We start from the raw sequence: 15,550 nt of genomic DNA on the forward strand, positions 1-15,550 counted from the left end.
GCCCAATTTTCTGTTTACATTTGTGCATTGTATATGTATTACCTATGACTTGGACATGAGTGCTGGCAGTGATGCTTGTAGCAACGTTGGTAGCAACACACTCCCATTCCCCATGGTCCTCCTTTGTAAGTGACTTAAACTGTAAGCTGCCTCGAGGCAGAACGTTGTGCTTGCTTTTACTGGGCTTTCCCACCTGCAGATCACACAAATATAAGACAAATGAAGTCCATTAAAAAGAAAGACAATGCAAACGTCTGTTATCTCGCTCACGGTTGTAAGCTACAAGCAAAAATAGTGAAGACTTCATTGTGTTGCCTTGCAACCTTTATAGCTTTATCCATAGACAAACATTAACATTCAGTTCTCGCCTACAGATAGCATAAGTCTTCAATTAACCAAGAATTATAACAAAAAAATATTGTTTTTATAGATGGCATTCATCCACATCATATCTTCCTTTATCATAAACACTATAAGCCATTTGGCATCGATTCAGAGTGGCCGCTGCTGCCGTTTACATTGAAGCTGGTGACTGTGAGTGGATGAGGTGTGTTCAGAGACATTACGTAAATAGGAATTAATATGTTCCTTGTAATACAGTATATAATTGTAAAAATTTATACAAAATCAAGATTGAAAGTGTCATTTTCTGTTTTTAATCAATGAACTTAATAGATAATGGAAAACCGTTGAATCTTGCTTGTCCAATGTGTCATCCATCCATTTTCAGAGCGGCTTATCCTCACAAGGGTCGCGGGAGTGCTGGACCCTATCCCAGTTGTCATCGGGTAGAAGGCAGGGTACACCCTGAACTGGTTGCCAGCTGATCGCAGGGCACATAAAGACAAACAGCCGCACTCACAATTTGGTCTCCAATTAATGTATGTTTTGGGGATGTGGGAGGAAACCGAAGTGGCTGGAGAAAAACCCACGCAGGCACGCGGGGTACATGCAAACTCCTCACAGGCGGCCTGGGATTTGAACCCTGGACTTCAGAACTGTGAGGCCACTGGTCTAACCAGTTGCTTCACAGTCCCGCCCCAATGTGCCATATTTTTTAGTATTAAAAGCCCCAGTATTGGTTTATTGTATTTATATTGTGTGCAGCTTGACAGAACGGCATTTTTACAGGGGGGGCAACGTGCACTGCCCCCAGCTCCGACCCCCAAAAATGCTGGATGAAACCTAACTGTCACGAACCATCGGAACGGAGGTAGGACCCAAATGTAGGACTCAGGAGACGCAGGTGTAAATCGAGAAAAACGTTTATTATTCCAAGGTTGAGGATCGGGCAGGCAATCAGGTGCAGCAGCGGTAGTTGCGACATCGGGCGTAGAGAGCAGGTCAGCGGGCAGGCAGGAGTCGCTACACGGGAGAATGATCAAAGCAGGCAGGAGAATCAAGGGAGTCAGGCTTACGGGTTCGGTCGGAGAACGGGCAGTGGTCGGTACACATGGGTTGTCGATCAGAGTTACGGGAGTGCAGGCACGCGGCATGAGTTGCGACAATCTGGCGCCGGACCAATCGTCCCCATGATCCTATATACACCTGGGCCAATCAGCCAGCATGAGGCGCAGGTGTGCGCCTCCCAATCAGCGCGAACGCACGGGCACCCACACAGCCAGGGCTGGACCGGCAGGACCAAGACACTAACTGCATCACTGATAACTACAAACACAAACAGAATGTCAAATCCTCTTCAAACAAACAAAAAAAGTGACAGGCCCAAACAGTGTGTCCCCCCCCTGCTTGAAAGTACCTTTGGACCATTTAGCTCCAGTTTTCACACAGATTTTCAACAGATCTTTGGATCTGTGTGAATCCCACTCCAAACACTCCAAAATCATCCCAGCGCCCAAGAAACCTCCAATTTGTAAGAGTGTATGATGGCGTCGACCCATGTGGACAATTCAGTTACATTATATGTGTTTGCTTTTCCTTCATCTTTGGAGACACTACGTGACTCACTTATATGAAGGAAGATTCACGAACCATCAGGGAGCCTACCCCAGACTATCTTTCACAAAGTTTCACAAATCAGCCCAGTGTCCTCCCGAGCTACTGACCAGAGCAGCGACTGCAGTCTTAGCCACATGAAAAGCAGAGGTGACCCCACAGAGGCAAGTGAGCCGGTATCCAAGTGAAGTTCTATAAGAGGGAATCTAGACTGAGGTTCCATTCGATGCACCTCGCAAATCTATGCTCCTTACCCAACAAAATGGACAAGATTCATCTTCTGATAAAGACCCAGTGCTTTAAGGAGACTTGGCTTTGGGAACTTGTCCTGAAGGGCGCCATAATACTTTTAGCTCTTGACATTCTTTCTTCCTGCCGCCTCCGCAGGATATTTTGATGCAAACATAGTTTCGTGCATGGCGTTTTAGATTTGAATATTTCATCGTTGCAATTTTGTCATGAGAATTTAGACACAGCAGAACTTTCTCTCTCCACCAAGGCAAATTCCTCTCTCCATTCTTGCTGAAAACTGCGGTACTCATCTTTTTTCCGTGAGCAATCCATGTCAAAAATGTTTCCACAATTAGTTCTTCCAACACGATTTGCAGCTTTATATCATAAATAAATGATAATTAAAAAAAATCATACATTGTGATTTCTGGATTTTTCTTTTTACATTATCTCTCTCACAGTGGACATGTACCTACGATGTAATTTTCAGACCCCTCCATGATTTTTAAGTGGGAGAACTTGCAATATAGCAGGGTGTTCAAATACTTATTTTTTTCACTGTAGATAATTGTTTTGTTTTTCTCTGTCTCTCTCACTTTAATATAACAAAGGGACTTTTAGTCTGAACTTCAGTAAGGGGTGACAACTTGAAAGACTTGTACCTTTTTCTCTCTTTGCAAAGACCTTTGTTTCATTTTGTGGTAAAAATCCACAAAGATAAGATTGATTCCTTACTTGTGGTGTCAGAAAAAGATTTTCCAAAACAGTTGGAGTCAAGTGGAATTCTAGGATTTATACCCGTTCCAGAGGACCCCAAGTGTGATGGATCATCCAAGACCAATGCACGTGTCTTGCCTCCACCCAAAGAATTAAGAATCGGGGTGGGGCTGCAGGGACTCTAGCTGTTAGTGGCCACCTCAGGATCCAACTGGACCTGTTGTCCTCCAAACAAAGAGTTATGGTAAAGAAAATCTTAATTCCTTTAAAATCAGAACATTTCATATGGTGTATTGTATTTGAAACATTGCATGAAGTGGTCTTGGTATTGTTGCTCCCCCCACATTCCAATGGTAAGCTTCAAGTCCTTACTATAAAGTACCCGGTTCGAGTCTGGCAATCAGAGGTTTGAGTCCCCAAGTTCAAGTTCGACAGTTAGAGGTTCGGGTCCCCGATAACCGACAAGTAAGGGGCTAGGTCCTAGGTTAGAGGTTTGAATCCCCAATCACCGACAATTAGGGGTTCAATTGCCCAATGACGCCCCATACTGTTTTTTCCTGTCCTAAATGTATATTTTGTCATAGTATCTGTTTGCCATCATACTTGTGTTGGTCCAACTGCCTGATAGAAATTCCTCGTGTCTTATGTCATCAATGATGACACATGATGGTGATGTGACTCATGGGAGTCTATGATCTTCTTTGATCTCTATTCCCAGGATTAATGACTGACAATAGTCTGCATTTTCTTTGCTTCCAGTGGACGTCAATGAAAACAGGCTTTTGATCTTATTTTTTTTTCCCTGTACAACCACTTTTTGACTTTGGACATTTGCTTCCCTTTGAAAATTTTTAGTGGTGATTCCCCTTCGTGAACAAAATAAGAAATCACAGCTCTCTGCTTCAGTGCAGCAAACTCACTCCAGAAGTTCAGTGAGGATCTCTGAATGATCCAATGTTGACTGATGACCAGGCAGGTCCGATGTACTGTTGTGGAGAAGTTTAAAGCCGGATTTGGATACAAAAGGATTTCATAAGCTTTAAACATTTCAAGGAGAACTGTGCTAGCAATCATATTGAAATGGAAGGAGTATCAGACCACTGCAAATCTACTAAGACTGACCCATCCCTCTAAACTTTCACCTCGAACAAGGAGAAGATCAGAGATGCAGCCATGAGGCCCATCACTCTGGATGAACTGGAGAGCTCGACAGCTGAGGTGGGAGAGTCTGGCCATAGGACAACAATCAGTCATACACTGCACAAATATGGCCTTTATGGAAGAGTGGCAAGAAAAAAGCCATTTCTCAAAGATATCGATAAAAATTCTCGTTTAAAGTTTACCACAACCCACCTGGGAGACACACCAAACATGTGGAAGAAGGTGCTCTGGTCAGATGAACATTTTGGCCACAATGAAAAACAACATGTTTGTCATAAAAGCAACACAGCTCATCACTCTGAACACGCCATCGCCACTGTCAAACATGGTGGTGGCAGCCTCTTGGTTTGGGACTGCTTTTCTTTAGCAGGGAAGATGGTGAAAATTGATGGGGAGGGGAGGGGGGTGAATGGAGCCAAATACGGGACCATTCTGGAAGAAACCTGTTGGAGTCTGCAAAAGACCTGAGACTGGGACGGACATTTATCTTCCAACAGGTCAATGATCCAAAACATAAAGCCAAATCTACAATGGAATGGTTCACAAATAAACATATCCTGGTGTTAGAATGGCCAAGTCAAAGGCCAGACCTGAATCTAAATTGAGAATCTGTGGGCAGAGCTGAAGACTGCGGTTCACAAACGCTCTCCATCCAACCTCACTGAGCTCAAGCTGTTTTGCAAGGAAGAATGGGCAAGAATTTCAATCTCTCGATGTGCAAAACTGATAGAAACATAGCCCAAGCGACTTGCAGCGGTAATTGCAGCAAAAGGTGGCGCGACAAAGTATTAATACAAGGGGACCGAATAACATCGCACGCCCCACTTTTCAGGTTTTCATTTGTTAAAAAAGTTTAAAATATCTAATAAATGTCGTTCCACTTCACGATTGTGTCCCACTTGTTGTTTATCCTTGACAAAAAAAATAATTTTATAACTTTGTGCTTGAAGCCTGAAATGTGGCGAAAGGTTGTAAAGTTCATGGGGGGCAAATACTTTCACAAGGCACTGATTATTGACATTACTGAATAAACTTTTTTTAAGAAACTGTTAAACGAGTATTTGAACTAAAAACTATTAACAATCCAGGAAAAAAAGTTCAATATTTTAAACAAAATGAGAAAACATTGACTTTGCTAAGTATTTGTATGTCAGTCATCCGATTTCACATAACTGCATTGTGACACACTGTATAAGGAAAACAAAATAAAGAATTATTATCATGAATGACTGAATGAAAGTCGGTCAATATATGATCACCACATATGATAGTGAGGGTATGATAGGTAGTTTTGACATGATATGAAGATAGGAGATTTTTACCTTCCTCCATGTTATATTGGGAAAAGGGTCACCGTCTGCCTCGCATGGGATAACAAGCTCTCTCCCAGCCTCCTGTCTGTACTCGCCTCCAGGTACCACTGAGAATTTGGGAGGGTCCTGCCCAGGTTGGAAGTCAGAATAGGTGACCGGAGCAATGATGCAATGTTGTTTTGATACCCTTTCACATTGCAGAGACTCAAGAAAAAAAAAAAAAAACCTCGAAGCTTGGCACTTGAATGAAGCAAATAGAAATTAAAATGTCATCTCACGACAGTGCTTACCATGTTCATGAGATTTTATTCAAAGAAATGTGATCTTTTACAAACATTTGTGTCCAGAGTAAAGAACGTAATTGCTGATCTACACACATCACAACTGTTAATAGAATTTTTCAGAACTGTCATATAGCTTAACCATAAACTACTGAATAATATGTAACACACTGGGTACATTTAATCAATTTATTATCTATACCAGTGATTCCCAACCAGTATGCAGTGTGCCTTGAGAGCTCTTCTGGTGTGCCGCGGAAAAGTATGAATTTTCACTTCATTGGTCATAGTATTATTTTCAACAAATAATGTATCTTTGTTCATCTATCTATGGAAGCAGCGTATAAAATGAGACAGAACAAATAAATGCTCTTCTATTAAGACAGCAGAAAGTGTATAGTTGACTTGTATATTCACTTTTCTTTGTTTGTTGGTGTTCCGTGAGACTTTTCAAATTTAAAATGTGTGCCTTGGCTCAATAAAGGTTGAGAATCACTGATCTATACGACTTATTCTCTATTGAACAGCATTCCAGCTCACAATGGCAGTGCCGGACCCATGCGTTTTTTCACCGCAAAACATGATTTTGATGTATTCAGCTTTTTGTAACTCTAGCCATGAAAATCCTCTCGAGGGATTTGTTTTCGAGAAGAAGCAGGACATGACGTACATGGCAGGACCGCCCTCAAGTGGACTCGTTTATTTCTATTAGTTTTACCTCCGGGAAGGTAGCTCGTTGTCCCTTCATGTTAGCCAAATTGCTGGCTCGTTGCATTGCTGGACATTGCTTGAACACTCGGGAGGATGGATTAACCCTTCATAAGTCTGCAAGAGACCCGGTTCGTCGTGAAAAATTGATTGCACGGGTCCAAAGGACGAGAGCTTCGTGGGTTCCAAATGACAGGTAGGTGTGTATACAGCTACTAAAAAAAAAATAGTTTGGGGCGGACCACGTAAGCCATCTCTCATAATAAAAGATCTGCGTACGTATGAGAGGGGTGCTAAATGTGTCGTGTGCGTCAGATGGCTTCCGTGTCGGTTCGCCCGCGAAGGCCGCCTTGTCGGCTCGCCCGCGAAGGCCGCCTTGTCGGCTCGCCCGCGAAGGCCTCCTTGTCGGCTCGCCCGCGAAGGCCTCCTTGTCGGCTCGCCTGCGAAGGCCTCCTTGTCGGCTCGCCCACAAAGACTGCCGCATCGTGCCTAGCGGACGAGCACGGCTTCGGCCAGTCTGGCTCATACGTACTCTCTGGGCTGCTGCAGCAATATGAATGAGCCGGCCTGGCCGAAGCCATGCTGATCCGCAAGACACGACGCGGCAGCCTTCGTCGGCTTCGGCACCGCGTACGGCAGTCACGGCTTCGGTGCTGTGTCTGCCGGTCACGGCTTCAGCGCCGCGTCTGCAGGTCACAGCTTCGGCTGGGGTGGCTCATCTTTGGCCCCGAGTTGGCTTATCACGGTGCCGAGCCGGGCCGCTTTACAGTGTTGTCATTGCTTGTGGCTGAGTACACAACATACTATCATACTGTCGGGGAGTCTGTTGTTAGTTAGAAGTGATCTGCATATAATCTAAATATGGCTCGAAACGACAGGATAATATTTCCCCGGACACTTGATTACGAGAAGTTCTCTTCTTCGAAAAGAGCTTCTGTGTCTGAAGGGGCGTGTCCCACACTAGGGGCCACAGCGTGTTTTCAATGGTGAATGTCCGGGGTGATGTCAGAGACAGTAAATGCAGCCAATATGGCGACCACTTGGATGTCGAATGAGACTGCCGCTACTTTGCGCATGGATGACGTGCTCACCGCTCATTAGTATTTTTTCATGCAGACAATGTTTATAAGGATCACACTTGACCTTTAAATATAACGATGCTAAATAGGCATAATCTGACCATTTTTTAAACTTTGAATTCAGATTATTTTAAATGTGACATTATTAAGAATCAGCAACGGTAGCAAATGTACCTTTAGCACCAGGGGAGCGGGAGGGGACCATCCCATGGAACCCAAGACATTGTAAGGCATGCAGGTGTAGGTGCCGAGAGAGTCCTCAGTCACCTCTGCCACACGGATGCTCCCATCGTCCATTTGGCTCCAACCAGGGTACTGAAGATGTAATTATTTCTTGGTCAAAATGAATACAAACACATACTTTACCAGAGTGTAAATGAAGAAAACTAAAAGACCAATGCTTCATGGGTGTTTCCGCTTACCTTTTCTATTCGGAGAGGGAGACCATCTTTCTTCCACTTAACCAAAGTTACAGGCGGGTTGGCATCAACAGGACATCGGATAAAGCCCGGTAGACCAATGGCCACGAAGAGTATAGATGGCATGTTTACAACACGGGCAGGATCTAACTCAAACAAATCAGAAGACAGGAAGAAAACAGACAAGGGTGAGAGGATTCCTGGACCTCATTATTGAGTAACAAGTGCCATTTTAAGTTATTTTTGTTGGGATGAATTCATCAATCCATCCATTTTCTTAGCCGTTTCTCCTCACAAGGATCGCGGGAAGTGCTGGAGCCTATCCCAGCTGTCAACGGACAGGAAGCAGGGTACACCCTGAACTGGTTGCCAGCCAATCACAGGGCACATCGGGACAAACAGCCGCACTCACAATCACACCTCAGGTCAATTTAGAGTCTACAATTAATGAATGTTTTTGGGGATCTGGGAGGAAACCGGAGTGCAAGGAGAAAACCCACGCAGGCACAGGGAGAACATGCAAACTCCACACAGGCAGGGCCAGGATTGAACCCAGGACCTCAGAACTGTGAGGCCAACGCTTTTCGGCTGCTCCACTGCGCCGGCCAGGATAAATTCAGTTCTGCTATATTATTTCCTCAATGCATAAATGCATGATGTCTGTCAGTGTTTTAGTCAATTATAATACAGTACACTCCATTTAGACAGTCTATTAATGGAAAATCAAACTATTTTGAAGGTAACAGATGATGGAAAATAATACAGAGCTATGTCAAAATGATTGGCCATCCTCAGTACATCTACACCTGACGAAGAAAGAAAAAAACAGGTGGCTCAAGTAACAGATGTTGTTGGCCAGGTACAATACAACAATTTAAGAGCTGTAATGAAAGATCCTGACACAACTTAATGTGATCGGCAGCAACCTCCAGAGCAATGGTGAGAAGGTGTCAGGAAGGAGAGTCCATGAACAAAAGTACAGTAAGTTACGCCATAAAGCGCAAACAACTCATTAGCTAGAGTAGGAGAGCAAGGCAAGCATTTGCCAACAAGTACAGAAATAACTCTCAGTGATGAAAAATCCAATGTTTCAAAAAAAATGATCTGCTCACAATTCCAAAGATAAATATTATCTGTGAAACACAGTACTCAATGATAATATATTGATTTTATGGAGCCCTTTTTACAGGTACTCAAACATGCTTAACTGATCTGTGACTGCTTGGGTTTGCATCGCCTTTTTTTATGACTGGCTAATCTTTTATTTGATTATGTAACACATGATGGCAGCAGCAAAATTAGGTCTCGAGAAATATTTTGTGTGCCAGTTTAAAGAAAGATGCAACCAAAGAGGGTGGGAGCGCTTTCATCACATTGGAAAACCAACAAAGGAGATTATCAGGGACAATAAGTGGAAGGGTTTATTTTGGCTATGTCAATCTCTCGACTCAAACCCTACACAGCATGCATTTTTACTTGCTGAAGGCGTAAACCCCATTAAAAACAAAAGAATCAGAATCAGCTCTCTTTGTTAAGAAACCCACAAGGAATGTCTCGTTCTTGAATGTGACAACAAACAGGCGCTATAACAAAATCTAAATTTAAGAAATAAAAAACAAGTGTGGAGAGTCATTCAGCAATCAAAGTGTACCATTATATGATGATGCAAATGATGCAGTCTTTCTACATTACAATCATAATCAACAACAGTTTGCAAATCGTAGTGCACTCTGATTAAACAGCGCATGCAAGAATAATCTAGAACTAGAGATCTGCAAAATTGGCAGTGTTAAGATATTGATGCCGAGAAGGAAGAAGTTGTTGCAATGTCTGCTGGTTTTAGTTTGTATTGTTCGCCTACTTAATGGTGGTGACTAGGATCTGATGGGTCCAAGAGGATCTTGTATACCATTGTCTTAGTTCTGGCAGCATGCAAGTCCTCAAGAGTGGATAGGTTGGGACTGCCAAGATATTTTGGGCTGTCTCAATGATCTGTTATAATCTGATTTTGTCCTTTGTGGCAGCAGCAAAACAGACTTTGATGGATGAACACAGAACTGATCAATCACTGTTGTGTAGAACTGCCCCAACATCTTATGTGGCAAGCTGTGCTTCTTCAGAAGCTGCAGAAAGTACAACCTCTACTGTTTTGTTTTTTTTTTTTTGTCAAACTTTGCAAAAAGGACGACACTGTTCCCAACCTTGATGTGACGGTTCCCTATGAAGTAGGCGAGGATACTCTGAGTCGAACTGCATTGGAGAAAGTGGCCCATTACCAACCAGTTGCAGCTGAGATTGCAGAGAAGGTCGGAGGGAGTTACACTAAGGTCATGGGTTTCCCTGTGGGGGGATGGGGGAAGTAGCCTATCTCCAACAACATGGTCTTGGTTGCTTTATGGTTGCCAGCCAGTAGACAGAGGACTTTTGCTTGACTGGTGAACCGGAGAACTCTGCTTTATTCTCTGGACATATTGCGGGACTTTCTCTGTGATCCACGAGAGTGAGCTTGCGCACATTCCCTTGTGTAGGCAGTGGTGGCTGATAATGATTTTACAATATCATATGTAGCATTGGTGATGGCACCTGACACGGTAAACCGGAAAGTGGATTGTGTCTGCCAAAAATAGCCAAATAATTCATCATCTAGTGATGTGCATGAATGGATGAATGAAATTCCCACTGTCCCTACCCAACGTCTCGCAAAACCACTGTCAATGGAACAGGTTTGGCGGAATCAGTGGGGAAAGAAGACACTGTTGAGCTTGACTTTAGTCTGGTACTGTGCAGAGACAAGAGGGGTGTAGGATAAGCGGGAGGCCGGGCTCACGCCCGTGGGATGCTGGTGAAATACCACTACTCCTTATTGTTTCCTGACTTACTCGGTGAGGTGGGAGGCCAAGCAAAATTTGGGATCGGTTCTGGCGCAAAGCGTTCGCGGGCCTCCCCGACCTGACCACCCCCCCAGACACTTGAATCTAATGTGTCATTGTACTAGGCATATAATGATTTACTGTCTTCATCTTTGTCTTTTGTTGTCGTCTCTTCCTATGTTGTTTATTTAATTTTGTTTTCACTGTCGCTGTCCTTTGTTTTGTTTTTTTGTCACTCCCCTTTTAAACTTGATGTCTGAAAATATTCAATAATAATTCAATAATCCACCAGAAAATGAACAACCACAGTGGTATTTAAAAACTCCACTGTGCAGGAGTAAAGTGCATAAAATTGGAACAGATCCTTCTTACTCTTTGACCTAACAGCCAAACAGGACAACAGGGAGGAAAAAAGGACACAAAAAATAAGAGGCTGCAGTGAAAGATGTAGTAAAAGCATCACAAAAGAAAAATGCAGTTTGGTGGGTCTTGTCAATGGGTCACAAGTATGATGTTGTGAATTTCCCACTCAATATTATTTTTATTCACTTTAAAGTAGTCTGTTTGAATAGTGACGCAAACATTTGTTGAAACATGGTACTGTATATCAGACCCATATGTAAATACCTGGAAATAAAGATTGGCCGACGGGATCTTCGGAAGCGGCACGAAGTGGACCATCTTGGAGAAACGGTCCACTACAGACAGCACAACTGTGTTCCCTTGGGAGGGCGGCAGGCCGGTAACGAAGTCTAGAACAATGTGTGACCACGGGCGGAAAGGGATGGGCAGCAGACCCAACTCGCCGACAGGTCGTAAGCGAGACGACTTATTGGCCGCACATTCCGGGCAGGCATTGACGAAGTCCTTCACGTCCTTGCTCAGGTTGGGCCACCAGAACCTCTCTTCGACCACTGAACGAGTCTTTGCCATACCCAGATGGCAGACCGTCTTGTTGGTATGAGCCCAGTTGACGACGTCTCCCCGCAGAGACTGAACGACGAAAAGGCGGTCCGACGGACAATCCGCGGGCGGCGGAGCCTCTCCCAGGGCCTCCTTCACCCGCGACTCGACCGCCCAAGTGAAGCCGGACACGAAGCACGCTTCTGGCAGGATAGTAGCGGCCTCTGAGTCCGTGCGCCCTCCCTCTTGGATCCGTGAGAGTGCGTCCGGCTTGCCGTTCTTGGAGCCCGGGCGGAAAGACAGAGTAAAGCGGAAGCGGGTGAAGAACAGGGCCCACCTGGCCTGGCGGGCGTTCAACCGCTTCGCGGACTTCAGGTATTCTAGGTTCTTATGATCTGTGAAGACCAGGATTGGTTCTTGCGAGCCCTCCAGCCAGTGCCGCCACTCCTCCAACGCGGTCTTGACCGCCAGCAGTTCCCGATTTCCCACGTCGTAGTTCCTCTCTGCTGGGGTCAGCTTCCTAGACAGGAACGCGCACGGGTGGATCCGTCCATCCCTGGGACTCCTCTGAGACAAGGCGGCTCCGATTCCCGAATTAGATGCGTCAACCTCCACCATAAACTGGTTATCTGGGTTTGGAACAATGAGAACGGGCGCGGCAGTGAAACTTGCCTTAAGCCTGCTGAAGGCCTCCTGGCAGGTCCCGGACCACGCGAAGGCGGTGTGTGGTGAGGTGAGCGCATGCAGAGGAGTGGCCACGGAGCTGAAGTTCCTTATGAACTTCCTATAGAAATTGGCGAATCCTAAGAACCTCTGTACGTCCTTCCTGCTGGCAGGGGTAGGCCACCGCAGCACCACGTCGACCTTCCCGGGGTCCATGGGTATCTCTCCCTCCGCCAGAACGAAGCCCAGGAAGGACACGGATGCTCGGTGGAACTCACACTTGTCCATATTTACGAACAATTGGTGCTGCAAAAGACGCCGGAGCACTTCTCTGACCTGTTGAATCTGAGAGGTTAGGTCTGCCGAAAAGATAAGAATGTCATCCAGGTATACAAAGACAGATTTATTCAGGAAGTCCCTAAGCACGTCGTTAATGAAGTTCTGAAAGACGGCCGGGGCGTTGGTCAGTCCGAAGGGCATCACGAGATACTCGTAATGCCCCGTGGGAGTGTTGAAAGCCGTCTTCCATTCGTCGCACTCCCGGATCCACACCAGATGATACGCGCTGCGCAAGTCCAGTTTTGTGAAGATCCGGGCTCCTTAGAGGAGTTCAAAGGCTGTAGCTATCAGGGGCAAGAGGTACCTGTTCTTGACCGTGATGTCATTCAATCCTCTGTAGTCGATGCAGGGTCGCAAGGTGGAATCCTTCTTCTTAATGAAAAAAAACCCTGCACCGGCTGGTGAAGATGACGGGCAAATGACTCCGGTTGCCAGGGACTTCTCGATGTATTCCCTCATTGCCTGGTGCTCCGGTCCTGTCAAAGAGAACAGTTTCCCTTTGGGGGGTGAGGTACCCGGGAGGAGTTCGATAGCACAGTCATAAGGCCGATGCGGCGGCACAGATCTTGCTTTTGACTCCGAAAAAACCTCATTTAAATCATGGTAGCAAGAGGGTACCGTGGCTAATTCGGGGGCGGTGCTCAGCTCATCAACTTGGATCCCTCCGTCCTCCCCGGCGGCGCAACACTGCTTGCGACAGCCCTCACTCCATGCCATAATCCGACCCGTGACCCAGTCAATGTGGGGGTTGTGTCTCTTGAGCCACGGGCCAGGATTATATCACTGCTGCTAGAATTGAAAACGTGGAAACTGATGCGCTCCGTGTGCGAGTCCGGAAAGTCCATACGTATAGTTTGCGGAACTTGCCATTGGTGGCGTAAGCAATACGAGGACGCTGTGTGGGGAAGGTTGCCGCCCGCAACGCTTCGACCACCCGAGGATGTATGAGGTCCGCCTCCGAACCGCAGTCAATGAACGCGGTCACTAAGCACAAGTGAGAGTCTGTCCCGACTGTGAGGTGCAAAAGCGATCGCCCCAACTTAGCGCCAGTATACCGCACACTCACCGGCGTCGAGATCCCAAGGTCGGGGCGCTTCGGCCGAGCCGGACAGCGGGCGATTAGGTGTCCCAGACGACCACAATAGAAACAGCGCCCTTCGCCGACGTAAGCGCTCCTTCGCTGGGCTGCCGAGACCCCCCACTTGCATGGGTTCCGACGTAGAAGGCAACGTGGGTGGCCGGGAAGCGACCGGGGTGGGCCTCTCCGTCTCCTCCTCCCTCAGGCCGTCTATCTGCCCCCGCACGGTCAGGCGCTGATCCACCTTGAGGGCCAGTGCGATGAGGGCGTCCAGCGAAGACGGAAGATCCATGGCAACGAAGTGCCCACGGATCTGTGGGGAAAGTCCCTGGTAGAATGCGTCATGGAGGGCCTCCTCGTTCCACCGGCTCTCGGCACCCCGGATCCGTAATTCAATGGCGCGGCGACGGCCTTGACCAATTGTCATGAGAGAGGACGCCGCCTTGCGTTCCGGAGCCGCGTACTGGAATACCTGGGTAAGCGCGCAGACGAACCTCGTCCATGAACGGCAGATCTCCGAGTTGCGACTCCACTCTGCAGTGGCCCACGCCTCCGCCCTTCCTGTCATGTGGGAAATGACGAAGGCGATACGGGAGCGATCTGTGGGAAAATCGGACGCTTGCAGTTCAAAATGGAGGTCGCACAGCGCCAGGAAGGGCTTGACGTTGCCGGAGTCGCCTGAGAACCGTTCTGGTCGGGAGAGCGGAGTATTGCCGGCACAGGAGGGCTCCGTAACAGGCGGAACGGCCATCGGCGGCATAACCGCCACGCTAGCTTGAGAAGCTAGCCACGGTTCCAGCCGGGCACAGAGCTCATGGATACGTTGATTAGTAACCTGGAGAGCAGCCTCTTGCTCGACCAGGCGTTTGCCCTGGACTTGCAGCGAATGGCGGATGGCTTCAGAGTCGGCTGGGTCCATGTTTTGGCCAGATCGTTCTGTCACGGACGGGGCTCGAAGGTGGACCCAAATGCACGACTCCAGAGACAGGCAGACAGTATAGAGGAAACCTTTATTCGGTCCAAGGTCAGGGATCAGGCAGGCAGTCAAAGCAAGGCAGACGGATCCGCTGCCAAGCCAAGCGCACGTTGCAGTTTCGACGGACTCGTTAATGACTAATGCCCACACCGCGGTTTCAACGGACTTGTTTCTGACTCATGCTCACGCGGCAGTTGGACCTGCTCCCGAGACACGCTCACGTGTCAGTTTCGACTGACTCTCTGCCTACTCTCATTCACGTAGCCGTGGAAACGGACCCGCCACCGCGCCATGCCCAGATTGCTGTATCAACGAATGCACTGCAAGCACACGTGACAGTGGGAACGGATCCGCCTCCTCGCCATTCCCACATCGAAGTTTTGGCTGTTCCGAGCAGAGCTCAAGTGGCAGTGGAGACCAATCCGCTGCCGCCTCACGTTGCTGTCGAGGAGGTGGCGACGTCTCTGCAGCCGCTTCTCGTCCGTGCCCAGGAGTACCAGTGGCGACCGGCCCGGGACCGCTCCACGCTCCTGCTTTGTTGGCGACCGGTCTGCAGTCGCCCCCAGTTCCTGCTCTAACGGCGACGGGCACGCCTATACGTTCCCGTCCAGCAGGTGGCGATGGTGCCGCCGCCTTCTCATGTTGCTGTCCAGGAGGAGGTGGCAATGGTGGCGCTGCTGCCGCCTTCTCACGTTGCTGTCCAGGAGGAGGTGGCGCTGACGCCGCCACCTTCTCACGTTCCCGTCCTGGAGGAGGTGGAGATGGTGCCGCTGCCTTCTCACGTTCCCGTCCAGGAGGAGGTGGTGAGGACGCTGCCGCCTTCTCACGTTGCTGTCCAGGAGGAGGTGGCGAGGAC

At 47.5% G+C, this 15,550-nt stretch overlaps 1 protein-coding gene across 2 annotated transcripts in view; it reads right to left on the reverse strand.

The window, feature by feature from the left end:
* The window catches only part of igsf9bb (immunoglobulin superfamily, member 9Bb), a 142,522-nt gene that overhangs the window by 42,617 nt on the left and 84,355 nt on the right, over nucleotides 1-15,550 (reverse strand). For both annotated transcript variants that reach the window (XM_061803778.1, XM_061803777.1), the window contains exons 8-11: nucleotides 7,869-8,011; nucleotides 7,621-7,761; nucleotides 5,388-5,504; nucleotides 43-193 (exon numbers count right to left, since the gene is read on the reverse strand). In XM_061803778.1, the coding sequence (XP_061659762.1) occupies nucleotides 43-193; nucleotides 5,388-5,504; nucleotides 7,621-7,761; nucleotides 7,869-8,011 (552 nt within the window). The remainder of the gene's footprint in view (nucleotides 1-42; nucleotides 194-5,387; nucleotides 5,505-7,620; nucleotides 7,762-7,868; nucleotides 8,012-15,550) is intronic.

This window comes from Syngnathoides biaculeatus, chromosome 18, assembly GCF_019802595.1.
Source record: "Syngnathoides biaculeatus isolate LvHL_M chromosome 18, ASM1980259v1, whole genome shotgun sequence".
Taxonomy (NCBI): Eukaryota; Metazoa; Chordata; class Actinopteri; order Syngnathiformes; family Syngnathidae; genus Syngnathoides; species Syngnathoides biaculeatus.